This window comes from Aptenodytes forsteri, unplaced genomic scaffold, assembly GCF_000699145.1.
Source record: "Aptenodytes forsteri isolate BGI_AS27 unplaced genomic scaffold, ASM69914v1 Scaffold249, whole genome shotgun sequence".
Lineage (NCBI taxonomy): Eukaryota > Metazoa > Chordata > Aves > Sphenisciformes > Spheniscidae > Aptenodytes > Aptenodytes forsteri.
The window spans coordinates 2658660-2672054 of NW_008796188.1; the positions used below are offsets into that span (position 1 = coordinate 2658660).

The 13395-nt window shown below is 42.0% G+C and overlaps 1 protein-coding gene across 1 annotated transcript in view; it reads left to right on the forward strand.

Moving 5' to 3' along the window:
* The window catches only part of DDX42 (DEAD-box helicase 42), a 21066-nt gene extending 7691 nt beyond the window's left edge, over positions 1-13375 (forward strand). The window contains 13 exon segments of the mRNA XM_009287900.2: positions 1009-1113; positions 1714-1833; positions 2897-3073; positions 3585-3713; positions 4597-4696; positions 5391-5438; positions 5989-6086; positions 7432-7708; positions 8384-8610; positions 9930-10040; positions 10790-10891; positions 11549-11860; positions 11862-13375. Of these exon segments, the coding sequence (XP_009286175.1) occupies positions 1009-1113; positions 1714-1833; positions 2897-3073; positions 3585-3713; positions 4597-4696; positions 5391-5438; positions 5989-6086; positions 7432-7708; positions 8384-8610; positions 9930-10040; positions 10790-10891; positions 11549-11860; positions 11862-12233 (2178 nt within the window). The 3' untranslated portion in view covers positions 12234-13375.
* Positions 13376-13395: the final 20 nt, after the last annotated feature.

The window sequence follows — 13395 nt, forward strand, 5'->3', positions numbered from 1 at the left end:
TTTAAATACTGGAACATGGTGATAAGGTCTCCCATAAGCCTTCTTTTCTCAAGGCTGAACAAACCCAGTTCTCTCAACCTTTCCTCATATGGCAGGCTTCCCAGTCCTTTGATCATCTTTGTGGCCCTTCTCTGGACCCTCTTCAGCCTGTCCACATCTTTTTTGCACAGCGGGGACCAAAACTGAACACTATTCCAGGTGTGGCCTGACAAGCGCTGAGTAGAGTGAGATAATGACTTCTTTATCTCTGCTGGTGATGTCCTTGTTGATGCAGCCCAGCACCCTGTTGGCTTTCTTTGCCGCAGCAGCACACTGTTCGCTCATATTGAGCTGCTTGTCCACCAGGTCCCTTTCCACAGAGCTGCTCCCCAGCTGGGTAGATCCCAGCCTGTGCTGCACTCCTGGATTATGTTTTCCCAGGTGCAAGACCTTACACTTGTCCTTGTTGAACTTCATAAGGTTCTTGTTAGCCCACTCCTCCAGCCTATCGAGGTCTTCCTGCAGGGTTGCTCTCCCTTCCGAAGTGTCCACTTCCCCACTCAGTTTGGTGTTACCAGCAAACTTCATCAGGGTACAATTGATCCCATCATCCAGATCCCTTATGAAGATACTAAACAGCGTTGGGCCCAATATTGATCCCTGGGGGACCCCACTTGTGACAGGTTGCCAGTTTGAAAAGGAGCTATTTACCACCACCCTCTGGGTGCGGCCTGTCAGCCAGTTCCCCCCCCACCGCACAGACCACTTGTCTAGACCGTAACGCATCAGTTTCTCCAGGAGGACGCTGCAGAAATATGCTTCTGTCCCCGTGCATCGAAGTTGGCAGGTAATATTTCAGTGCTGTGCCACTTGAGTCATACTAAAGATCCTTCAAATGACTTCATATTAAACTAATGTTCTTGCAGATAATTAAGAACTTCTTCTCTCAAAAGGACCCTTTCCCTCCAAAACTAAGTGTACAGGGAGAGAATTTTGAGTCCTGGACTAACCGAGTAATTACCCTTGCAGATTGAATATCCACCGTTTGAGAAAAACTTCTATGATGAGCATGAGGAGATCACCAGTCTCACCCCGCAGCAAGTGGTGGAGTTACGTCATAAGCTAAATCTCCGGGTAAGCTGGTCACAAAACTGTCCTCCTAGGATCTTCTCACTCCCATTTTTTTGGACTGCCTTAGTAGTTTTCGTGAAGATTTTCACAGGGATCTCCAGCTTTTGAATACCAAGCCTCTTGGATAGCTTTAGTGACTTTGATTTAAGGGAGCTTGGTTTTCCTCAGCAGTTCTTGAAAGTCTTCTCTGGACTTGTCAAAGTGGGCACCCAAGATTGCCAGTTGCATGGTTGCATTTGGAGTAAGGAACTAAGAATCGAAACTGGAAATATTATATGCAAGAATTAGTTCTTCGCCATTTGTGACATGTTAGTGTGGTGACTTTCTATGAAGGGAATTATTTGGGGAAGAAGGAGACCAATTATACAAGGGGGTAGGTATGATGTTTAGTAGCTTATGTTGATTGACAATTTATCTAAATTTTTATACCTGAAAGTCCTATTTACACAACACATCTGGAATTTGCACCTAGTTAAACTTATGTCTATTCAAAAAATAAAAAGCCGTTTTGGAGGTAGAGACACACTTTTTTTCATTTTGGTACAGATTGCTCTTTGTTTTTCTCTTACTGTTCATGAACAAAGATATGTTTCTGTTTCTAAGGTCTCCGGTGCTGCTCCTCCGAGGCCTGGCAGTAGTTTTGCTCATTTTGGGTTTGATGAGCAACTTATGCATCAAATTAGGAAATCCGAGTATACCCAGCCCACTCCTATACAGTGTCAGGTGAGTGTTGTTACTTCTCTAACATCTAAAGAGAACTAATAGAACACATGCAAAGGTCCCTAGTGCATATGAGGATGTATACCATTCTAGTTTCCTATATAGAGCTGTCATGGAGAAGAATAATTTGTATTTTTCTAGGAAAATAGCTTTGATATTTTTTAAATAGACGTTTACCCACTTTTTTTCTTGTTAAATGACCACTGTAAATAAATCCATATACTTTTCTTCATTTGTCTCTTAGTGAAGACTGAAGAACGTACATGTGACATCTCTTGCTTATAGAAATGTATGAAAGGTTTTTTATATGTGTTTAGAAATTGTATTAAAAATAACCATAGCAGTAGCTAAGTAAAGAGCCATACATTGACAACTTTATTCCTTTAAACAGCTTATACTTGAATGTCTTGTAACTAGAATAGTTGGCAGTTAGAATAAATGTCCCATGAGCTGGACCATTTAACTGGTCATTCCTTGGAGAACCGTGCAAGCAAAAGGGATTCTACTGCATATGTAGATTGATTACCATAAGTAATTAAGGTTATCAATAATGTGATTATAACCACACTACTTCAGAGGCTTTTCTTGAAGTGTAAAAAATGACATGGTGCTGGGTCCAAGGGATGTGTACTAGGACCTTAGTCCATACTGTTTGTAAAAAAACTGTGGTTGAGAGGTCCTTATAGCAACAGTAGGGATGAACTGAGGACTTCAGCACTCAGAACGGTTACAGAAAGAATAGGCTCAGAGAATTTGTTTTTACCATTCTTACAGCTGGACAGGATGCATTTGTGGACATGTAAATGTATCCTTGGGGTGTTTTGCTGTGCCCAAACATTGATTTCATATAGGACACCAACAGTCGTAACATGATAATTGCTTCCAGCCCTTAAAACAAAGTAATTCAGATCTGAACTTGGCAATAAAACTGTGTAAGCATCAACGTATGTTGCTACGAGTCCTCTGTAATGTGCTTTTCTCTTGTTATCTGAGTTTTCATGTAATACCTAGCACAAGAATATGCTATGGTAGGCATAATGTGGGTTTAGAATCTCCTTACTTTTAGGGTGTTCCAGTTGCACTAAGTGGCAGAGATATGATTGGGATAGCTAAGACTGGAAGTGGAAAAACAGCAGCCTTCATCTGGCCGATGTTGATTCACATCATGGATCAAAAAGAGCTTGAACCAGGGGATGGTCCCATTGCAGTGATCGTATGCCCGACCAGAGAGCTTTGCCAACAGGTAGGTGTATAGTAAGCATATATGTGCCATACAGTGTTCTCATAGAAGGTGACAAAATTCTGGGCAGAAATTATCAGAGAAACTCAGTAAACTATTTGAAAAAACTACTCTGTGCATTAGTAGCGTGCCTCCAATGTAAGCTCACAGTTCTCTCTTACACCTGTTTTTGTTGAAGGATCGTGACAAATCTGAAATTGTTAACTTTTGCACAGTGCTCCCGTATTATTCCTAAGTATTAAGAATGCTGTGGATGCATTGCCACAAATTGTATGTGTAAAAGGATAGAGCCTGCAGGTTGAATTACGATTGGATGCCTAAATAGGTTTCCCAAATAAATTGTTGGAAATTATCCACAAGTATTGAAGTATTCAGCCCTGCGGATTTCTGAATAAGTTCACTAAGTTATTAGCTGAAAAGTGGATTTCAGGAGCTGGACTGTATTTCCAAGGTAGGTATGTTTTCTCAGATCTGTCTAACGTGAACTGTGATGTGCTTTGTTTAAAATTCTCAGATCCATTCTGAATGTAAGCGCTTTGGTAAGGCATATAATCTGCGCTCCGTAGCTGTATATGGAGGAGGAAGCATGTGGGAGCAAGCCAAAGCCCTCCAGGAGGGGGCAGAGATAGTTGTCTGCACACCAGTAAGTACCTGTATGCACACAGTACAATTTTTTGTTGCTTAACTGAAGCCGAGACAGATTTTTAATACCATTGGTGATGCAGGATTTGTTCTCTGATCACTGAAATCTAGGTTCTTCACAGGTTATCAGATGTTGAGAGCAAATATGCTGGGTTTATTTGTGTCCCAAGAGAAATTGAAAGAGATTAGGTATGATTTCCAATAGAAGACAGGGTAGCAAGCAAGGTCTGCTTGAATCGGCGTCAGTTGTGTGCCATATCAGCTTCTCATTGCTGAGCCTTAAATTCATGAAGAAAAATCCCAGAATGTCATGAACTTGAGTGCCGTCTCACTGAATGAGTGTAGAGCCTGTGGCAGTAATACTGAAGGGTTGAAACACTGAATCAGAATGGGTGTTGATGCTGAACCGGTGATTTAAATGAGCACCATTGTCAACTGACTTTGCTTATTGCAAAAACTAGTTACGAACTTGGGCAAAACTGAGCAACTAATGGTTGGAGGAAGTTTTGTTGTGGCTATTTATTGGGGTACTAGGCAAGAAAACAAAGCATGAAGAACTCCTGCGCCAAATATGGGATTAAATAGCCAGTTCACAACTAAAATTTAATTGAAATGAAGACTAGGGAATTTTAGGATCTCAGCACTGTTAACCTTGAAAATCCAGTCCTAAAATTCAGCTTGTCAAGTATAGTTGATGAGAGTTTCAGGAATCTGTTTCTGTGACTTGAATATTGACACTTACTTCTAGAGTGAAGCCTTGAGATGTTTTCTGTTCTAAGTTTCTGGTAAGTGAGGATAAAAAGCAGTTAAGTGCTTGAAGGTTGCATATATTAACATTTTTAAAATACGCTTTAAAAACTTGGCTTTTTTTTTTTTTTTAATAGGGTCGTTTAATTGATCATGTGAAAAAGAAAGCTACAAACCTTCAAAGAGTCACTTACCTTGTGTTTGATGAAGCTGACAGAATGTTTGATATGGGTTTTGGTATGTAATAAACAAGGGTCACTGTTTTGGAAAGCAGTGGTGTCTAGTTCTCAGCTTAGTATGACTGTGTATAACCCCTGTAGCTTCATATACTTGAAAATACATTAAGGAAATACTTTATAGACAAAAGTCATATTTCGAGGTCTAATATCTCTTGCTGTAAAGAGATCAGCGAAGTCCTGTTGATGTTGAAGTCCAAAACCCCTGATTTTTATCTTGGGAGTTGCTGAATAACTTTTGGGCAAGTCACTTCTGTGCTTTGGTTGTGTGTGTACAAACTAGTGGTGTTAAAAGAACTTTCTACTTTATTGGAAGAGGTTTGGTCATTCAGATCTGGATGATTTTGAATATGTGCTCAAGCATCATGGGACATAGCAAAGATTTGACAGTACTATAACACCGCAAACGGAGGGAGACACTTGTAAGATGTACAAGGTATGCACAGACTTAGCTAGGATCTTTGCTTACGGAACTTTTTGCTGAAGGAACTTCCAAAAGTTTCTTTGTACAGCAAAGGAACTTCCACTGTGCAGCAAATAGCACCTGGAAGTCACAGTATAACATTAAATACTGAGTGAGAGGCACTCATTCGTTCTATGGTTATTTGTTAAATAAAGCAGTGAAGTTGCATTTTGAGTTACTCTACTAAATAATGAGCACACAATGATTACTACATTTTCCCTCTCCTTTCCAGAATATCAGGTCAGATCAATTGCTAGCCACGTACGTCCTGACAGACAGAGTAAGTATAAGCATGTTTCAAACTAAACTCCTGAGAGTCGAAAGGAGGCTGTATGGTGGGCTGCCAGTTAAGGATCTGGAACAGAGCTGGGATTTCCTGTTCTTGACGCAGCCACGCAATGAGACTTTTGCAAGAGTCCACTGGTGTTAATTCTCAGTGTGGGCTGTTGGGAGGGAGCACTTGTGAGTGTGGTTAAATACCCATACTTGTTCATCAGACTGTAATCCCTCCACAGACTTTACTCAGGGAAAAGATGATTAGCTGAATTAATATTAGTATGTGTTGAGATCCTGTGTTCTCAGCTGCCATGAAAGAACGTTCACAGCAGTGCCACTTATTATCCACATCTTCTTTCAGATGCCATGAAATGTGTTTCCACTTTGAGGTATTCTAATAGCATGATTGATAATTTTCATTAGAACCAGTAAAACAGACTGCAGCTTCAGATCGCTGACGCCTAGTACAGTTGTACAGGTCCTCATTCACAAGATCTGTGCAGTGTTAAAGAAAATGTATTTTTCAGGGAGTTCAAATACTGTTTTTCTTTTAGCCCTCTTGTTCAGTGCCACTTTCCGTAAGAAGATTGAGAAATTGGCTCGAGATATTCTGATTGACCCAATTCGAGTCGTGCAGGGAGACATTGGAGAGGTAATTCCACATTATTTCTGAGACAGTCGGAGAAAAGAACCATTCTGTTTCTGTTGTCTGAAATTTATGTTAAACTGCAGTAGTCACCATTTATATTTAAGAGTAAATACTTTGTGCTTAACAAAAAATAGTAAGGTTTTGGTTTGTTTTTTAATTTTATTGAGTTTTCTTTCTGCCAACAACTATTCTTGTAGTGGTGGGAGCTTTCATCAAGGAGTGAAACAACATTAATGCAGTGATTTTTTTTGATTTTTTTTTTTTTAATTAGGCTGAATCAATGGGTATATCCTTTTGTTTTGTCTCAAAACTATAAATAAATTACAGCTTTTGCAATGAAGGATTTGAAACTTAGACTGTAATGTCTTTCAGCTGGTTTATGTGGGAATGTTGATTCTATACTTGCTTGACAGTAGCAGCTGAACTATTAGCAGACTAGTAATGAGACTTGGTAGTAAGTCAAGGAAGTGGGCAGATTACACTTGCTGTGAAGAAACTGTGCTTACAATACATGAAAACTGTTGAGAAGTTTCACAAGGTGCCTTCAGAACATTCTTCTTTTAACCAGTTCTCCATTTTTTATTTTTTTCAATTAGGAATGTGAGGTGTCCCTTTATAACAAAAAATTAATGGCTACCTGAAGCCCATTCTTTGTGGGAAAATGTTTTTCCTAAGCATTGCTTAAGAAAGAAGCAGCTTTCCTAAATCAATCACATGGTTTCTTTTCTTTGATTATTACTCGGAGAGCATCATCCTTGAAATCATTCATATTTAAATGTGTAAAAACGAAATCTTTCAGAGAAACTTCCAGATAGTGCTGTGTGCTCCACTGCACTTTTATTACTTGCAATAGGGAGTGTACAGGGAGTCTGTTTATACCTCCCCTCTTCCTGACTCCGAGGACACGTCACAGCTCACAGGGGTACTTTCTCTGATCTGCATATGAATAACTTTTACTGATGAGCATCCTCTCCATCTCAGACCCTGCTCTTGCACAGTCTGTTTTAGATTTTAATAGCATCTGTGGCAAGAGCATCTAAATTGCAAGTGCCCATCTTTAGATCAGTAGGGTGCTAAAGTGCATCGTGTCAAAGACTGCACTTTGCCTCTCTCAGGTTTAGCAAAGAGTAGCTCGTTTAACCCCTGCCTTTTCTGCACTGTGAAAATGAAGTGGTCAGCAGTTAGACAAGAGCTGAAACCTCTTTTAAAGGAGAATTTTGGTCCCCTGCTCCTCCGCTTTTTATTCTCATGCTTAGTTTAAATTCCTGGGTTTATCCTGCCATCTGTGTGTGTTTGCCATACTGTCGTTTCTGTCCTGCGTTATTGCATGTCTTATTTCTCCCCTTAGGCAAATGAAGATGTTACTCAAATTGTGGAGATTTTCCCCTCTGGCCCTAGCAAATGGAACTGGCTGACTCGACGCCTCGTGGAGTTCACGTCTTCTGGGAGCGTTCTCCTGTTTGTCACCAAGAAGGCAAATGCAGAAGAGCTGGCCAATAACCTTAAGCAGGAGGATCATAATCTGGGGCTGCTTCATGGTGACATGGACCAGAGTGAGAGGAATAAAGTCATTTCAGAATTTAAGAAAAAGGGGATCCCGATACTGGTAGCTACTGATGTGGCAGGTATGTGACATTCTAAGAAACAGCAGGTCATACAAGTTGTGGATATCAGTAGAAAGGCTAACACATGTCAGTGGAAGGCAACAAGGCTGGCTTCTACACCTGCTGGGCACTGTGTTCCAGGCATTTTTTCAGAAGTACACAGTGTTAGCAAGGGGTTTTATTTTTAAAGTCTCCTAATGGTGTTTAAGTTACAGTATGACAGATATTTTTTCATATACAGAAAGAAAATACGCTGTTCCTTAAGGAAGTAGTTGCTATTCGTTAATCAGCTGACGCATTATGCATGCTTAAATGAAGAGGAAATGGACACACTTGAGGCCTTCTCTAGAACAGCTTTTGTACCCAGATGTTTAGCTGAACAAAGAGTGAACTTCCGTGTCCTTTAATAAAGCCCTCTCTCTTCCTTGGAATAACAATCGTTTAAAGAGATCTCTTCCATCTCCAGTCCTGTGAACTTGGGGATTGGTGTAATTTACACTACTCCTGGAGAAGATAGTGCTACACTTAAGATAACAAAGAGTTTTAGCCTATGAAGGGTGTCTTAACTGGGGTGTGTTCCTGCAGAAACTCCTTTTATATGCTGGAGCAGAATGAAGTGATAGGCTGGTATGCATGGGATTGCTTTGAGTTCATTCAGGATAATCACGCTTACCGCTATATTGTTCTTTATTACAGCTCGTGGGTTAGATATTCCTTCCATTAAGACTGTGATCAATTATGATGTGGCTCGGGACATAGATACGCACACCCATAGAATTGGTCGTACTGGCAGAGCAGGCGAGAAGGGAGTTGCCTACACTCTGCTGACTCCCAAAGACAGTAACTTCGCGGGTGATCTTGTCAGAAATCTGGAAGGCGCTAATCAACATGTTTCCAAAGAGCTGTTGGATCTAGCAATGCAGGTACGAACAAGCAAAACTCCTTGAGTAGAGAAAGGTTCCTTCCATGATTGGCACAAAATCAGGAGCTCAGGAACTTGTTTCTGGCTCCATCATGTGTTCGCAGTGACCTTTTGGCAACGTACGCTGTTTTTAAGTAGGCTTTCTAGTGTTTCTAATGGCCTGTGAAAGAATCCATAAAGACATGAAGATTTTGGAATGCAGTCTGTAATCTATTTTGGGGTCAGACACTGCCTAGGAAATTAGGAGCTGTAATCTGGCTGATGCCAGCAGAGCACTCCAGCTCCAGTATCTCATTACAATCAGGTTTTCGATACGCATTTGTGGCAGGCACCTGGGAAACGCAGCTTAGTTGAAAGCTAAACTAGAAAATAATTGCAGGGACATTTACTCTCTGAAACGGTTGTTGCTTGATCATTATACCTGCTTGGCAGTGCTGTCTGGCAGGCTTGCTATATATAGGTATGATGGATAGCTGAAGCAATTGTACTTGCGCCACTGTACTCGTCAGCTCTTTAAGTTCTTGTCTTTTGCTGCCCGTGTAGCTGCAAGAGAGCGAAGGCTTTTTGGTAATTCCCAAATTCAGAGATGGATTAGCATGCTTGTGGCTTCATTGCCAATCAGCTTGGGCACTAGCTGCTAGAAGTAAGTATTTTTTCCAAGGTACAGAGGCAGCATTTTCAGAAGGGACAGAATTTGTGAGGCCAAGCTCCACAGGCTGCCTTTGAGAGGAGAGTATAGAAGCTAAATGGCTTGGCTTACTGGCTTCTTCAGGTTTGAAGAAACTATAGGGCATAAAAAGAGGTGCAGCCAACCATTATTTAAAAACCTGGTAACAGGAGGAGGTCTGGTTGGACTGCCCTTTCCTGGCCACTGCTTGTTGCAGGAAGTTTTGCTGTGGCAGAACCTCATTTCTCCTTAGCCGGGCAGTGGGCTAAATCAATAAAACCCAAGTATGAGCAAGTGCAGAGCTCCCAAGTGAATGGCATTAGAGATTGCATTTATTCCTGGGTTTATTAGAATGCAAACCCCCAAAACTTTAACATGGATGAAACTTCAGGACAGAAAATTAGTTTTCATAAAAAGTATTTGTAACAAAAAGCTTCAGACCCACATGACAGAACTGTCTACAGCTTAGTTTCAAAGCGCTGTAGTCTGTCACATCCCATCCCCTTGCAACAGCTGTATTGTTGAATGGGAAACAGTGTATTTATATTTTTCTTTTGAAATGCTCAAAATCCCTCTTTTCTGAGCCTCATTACATGCATTTATGAAGCTTCTTATTCCCTGTGGTGAGAAGCATTTGTCCTTCTTTTGTACAGAATCCATGGTTCCGGAAGTCACGTTTCAAAGGAGGAAAAGGCAAGAAGCTGAATATTGGTGGTGGTGGCTTAGGATACCGTGAACGTCCTGGTCTGGGATCAGAAAATTCTGTAAGTAGTTGTTGTTTACGGATTCTTGGAACTTTTAAACTTAGTATTGACTACTCTTTAGTTCAAAAAAATCTTCTCAGTACTGGAGAATAGCCTCTGCTTTCGAAGGTTTTCATAGCTCAGAATCTTTCAGAATTAGCGTCAGAAATATCTCAAGTGAAACTGTCCTGTGCTGTTACCCTCTTGTCAAGAGCTGCCCTCTTTAGGGCCAGAGTGATCCAGAAGGTTTGGAGATTCTTCCCAAAATAGACCGTCAATGCAAAATAAGTGCTAATAAATTACTTGAGAAGCCATTTCTAGGCTGATTCTTGGCAATGTCCATGCTAGGAAAACAGCTCATTGCCAATGTGTGTGGGGACAGAGTTTAACTGTAGACATGTCGAAAACACATCGTGTTCAGCATCTTTCCAAAAGTCACAGCTGAAGCCTTGTTCACACTTTGTCTTGGCTATGACCTCTGTGAAAATCTCCATTTGACTGCATTTTGCTTTTGCTTGTACTGTAAGGAGCTGGGAACTGCGGTTATACTGTTGACTAGTGAGTCACTAAGACTTAATGTGTCTTTACTTTTCTGTCGTCCTCAAGGTCGTGGGGCAAACTGTTCTGCTGCTCAGTGCTCTCCCGAAGTTTGTCATCCTCAGTAGATGTATTTCCTGAGTGCAGGGTCAAGATAGATTCGGAGAACGGTTGAATTGAAAAGTGTCTGTGTTGGATAAATCTCTCCAGTTGTCCTTTGTCTTTTTGCATAGGACCGTGGAAACAACAACAGCGTGATGAGTAACTATGAGGCATACAAGCCATCCACTGGGGCAATGGGAGACAGACTTACGGCAATGAAAGCAGCTTTTCAGGTTGGTTCGATCACTTCTACTCCAAGTTCTAACTCAAGAGGAAAGGACGTAACATGGAAAAATTATACTACTGATGATTCAAGACAATTATGGGTTTTTTTTCTCCCCTGAAAATGCAGAAACCCTGTTGACTTCAGGGAAGTTGAGTTTGGTAGTTGTGGCCGTGTCTCATCCGCTTGGAGCACGCGCTGAGCATTGCAGTCCAAAGTGGTAGAATTAGTATGCAGGCTGGACTGAACATGTTTGCACAAAGTTAATTTGCCAAACTTATTTTGTTTTCTGCTGCCTCTTTGCTCTCTTTCCCGTCTGGATTCTGCTCCTAGGCTTGATCCTATTTAGGTTGCTTAGCAGCAATAGTGTAATTGCAATCAAAAGAAAGAGGGAACAGAGAAACCCTTTCTCTTCAGTGTAAAAATTAACCCCACAATATAGGGGTTCCCTTGTTTCTGTGGTCTGGTAGCAGATGTCCGTTACTAATTCTGTGTTCGTAAGCACAGCAGGAATGTAATCGCTCCAAGACTGACTTTTTATAGGAACTCCTTCTCTTAGGGGCTCCCCAGAATTCAAGACAGGCTTGCGTATGCGTGATGACTGCTTGTTGTGGTGCAGTGTAGAGACAACCACGCTCTCTTTTTTCTTTCTGTCTCTTTCTGGCAGTCCCAGTATAAGAGCCACTTCGTTGCTGCAAGCTTAAATAATCAAAAGACTGGTAGCTCTGCTGCTGGTGCTAGTGGCTGGACCAGCGCTGGGAGCTTGAACTCAGTACCGACGAGTTCAGCACAGCAAAATGCTGCAAATCCTGACAGCCCAATTGCAGCCGCCGCAGCAGCAAAGGGTGTTCCAGGTTTCACCAGCACGGGGAATTTGAGTAGCGTTCCCACCTTTCCAAGTGTCGGCGTACAGGGCTTCAACAACACAAATGCCAGCACCAACAATCGAGAAGGCGGCGGCGGCAGCACCGGCTCTGCTGCTGCTGGGGGGGGGAGAACGATACAACGACAACCGGAACAGTCGCCACAATGAGGTCCCGCGCCGTGGAGAGGGTGGTGGTCGCTACAACGATGTGCAACGCCATGGAGAAGGAGGCGGTCGCCACAGTGACGCTTACCGCCATGGAGAGGGCCGACATGGCGACAACCATCGCCACGGTGAAAGCCGGCACTTCGCTGATGTGGGCAGTGGCAATCGCAATAATGGTGATAGCAGGAATAGCAACGAAGGTAGGAACAACGAGAACAGGAATGGTGAGAACAGGAAGGATGCCAACAGCCGAGACAACAAGACAGATGGTTTTGCTGTCCCAGAGCCCCCAAAACGTAAGAAGAGCCGGTGGGACAGTTAAAAGCTGGTGTTTCACAGCCTGGAATCTCTGCAGGTAGTGTTGTCTTTTTCCAGAGGATTTCTTGGGGTTTTTGGTAACTGGTTGTTGAGCAGCTGGGGGAGGAGAAGGAAACCATGAAAACTCCCCATGCAAATCTGGGCCGGTACATCCGCGGACAGATTCACTCTAATGATGTGTACACACAGTGCTTAGTCAAAGAGAAATCATTTTGATAAAGCTCCCTGGGTTCTGCTTTTAAACATTCAGTGCTCAAGTGACTCTCTGCTGGATTTAAACAGATCTTCTTGACAAGAAAGAAGCTGTTTCACGTCCTTGGAACGTTAAGAAACTGTTGTCCATAGAAGTATAAAGTAGTCTTTTCTTAACCAGCGTTCACATTTAAAAAACCAGTCCATCTAGAGATGCTCAGGACCCACTGTTAAACATTAATCTTTCAGCAATTTGTTCAGTATGGTGAGTTCTTCCCCAACCGCTTCTTTTCACATATTCTCTTATCCCCAAATAATTTGGCCTCCAGGTTGCCCCTTACATCTCTCCCCACCAACTAAGAATGTATCGATTTGCGTTGCTGAAGGTGGGATGAAGCAAGTTGATTTTTCTTTCCCTTTTTTTTACTTTTTATGAGGATGTTCAAGGGATCCTTCTCCAGCCCAGCTAACCACAAGTTCGCGTGTAGTGTAGGGTGGGCTCCCTGCCTTGTTTGTGGTCAGTACATCAATCCCAGTCCCATTGCCCAGGTATTTTTTTCTTTTAAAGAACCTCTTCTTCCCTAATAACCTTCGTTTTGGTGGAAGGCTGCATAGCAAACTTGTCTCTCTGCTGTGCCTATGCGCCCTCTGTTATGAGAGGGTTGAGTGCTTTCTTCAAATTAAAAACAAAAAAGGGAAAAAAATGTAGATACGCCACAACAATCAGAGGCTGGTGCCCCCCACGAAGCGTAGCTAATCGAAGAGGCTTCACTCAGAAATTCAGGGACCTGCTGCTCAGAAGCCTTTAGGGAGAACCCGAAAAGCGATCGATGAAGTGGAACAGCTCAAATATCGCCCCATATTGGACACATGTAGTTAAAACTGTAAAATCTTGCTTGACCGTTTTTAACTCGTCGTGTGTATTACCCATTTTTTAACTTTTTTTTTTTTTTTTTTTTTCGCCAAAAAGGTAA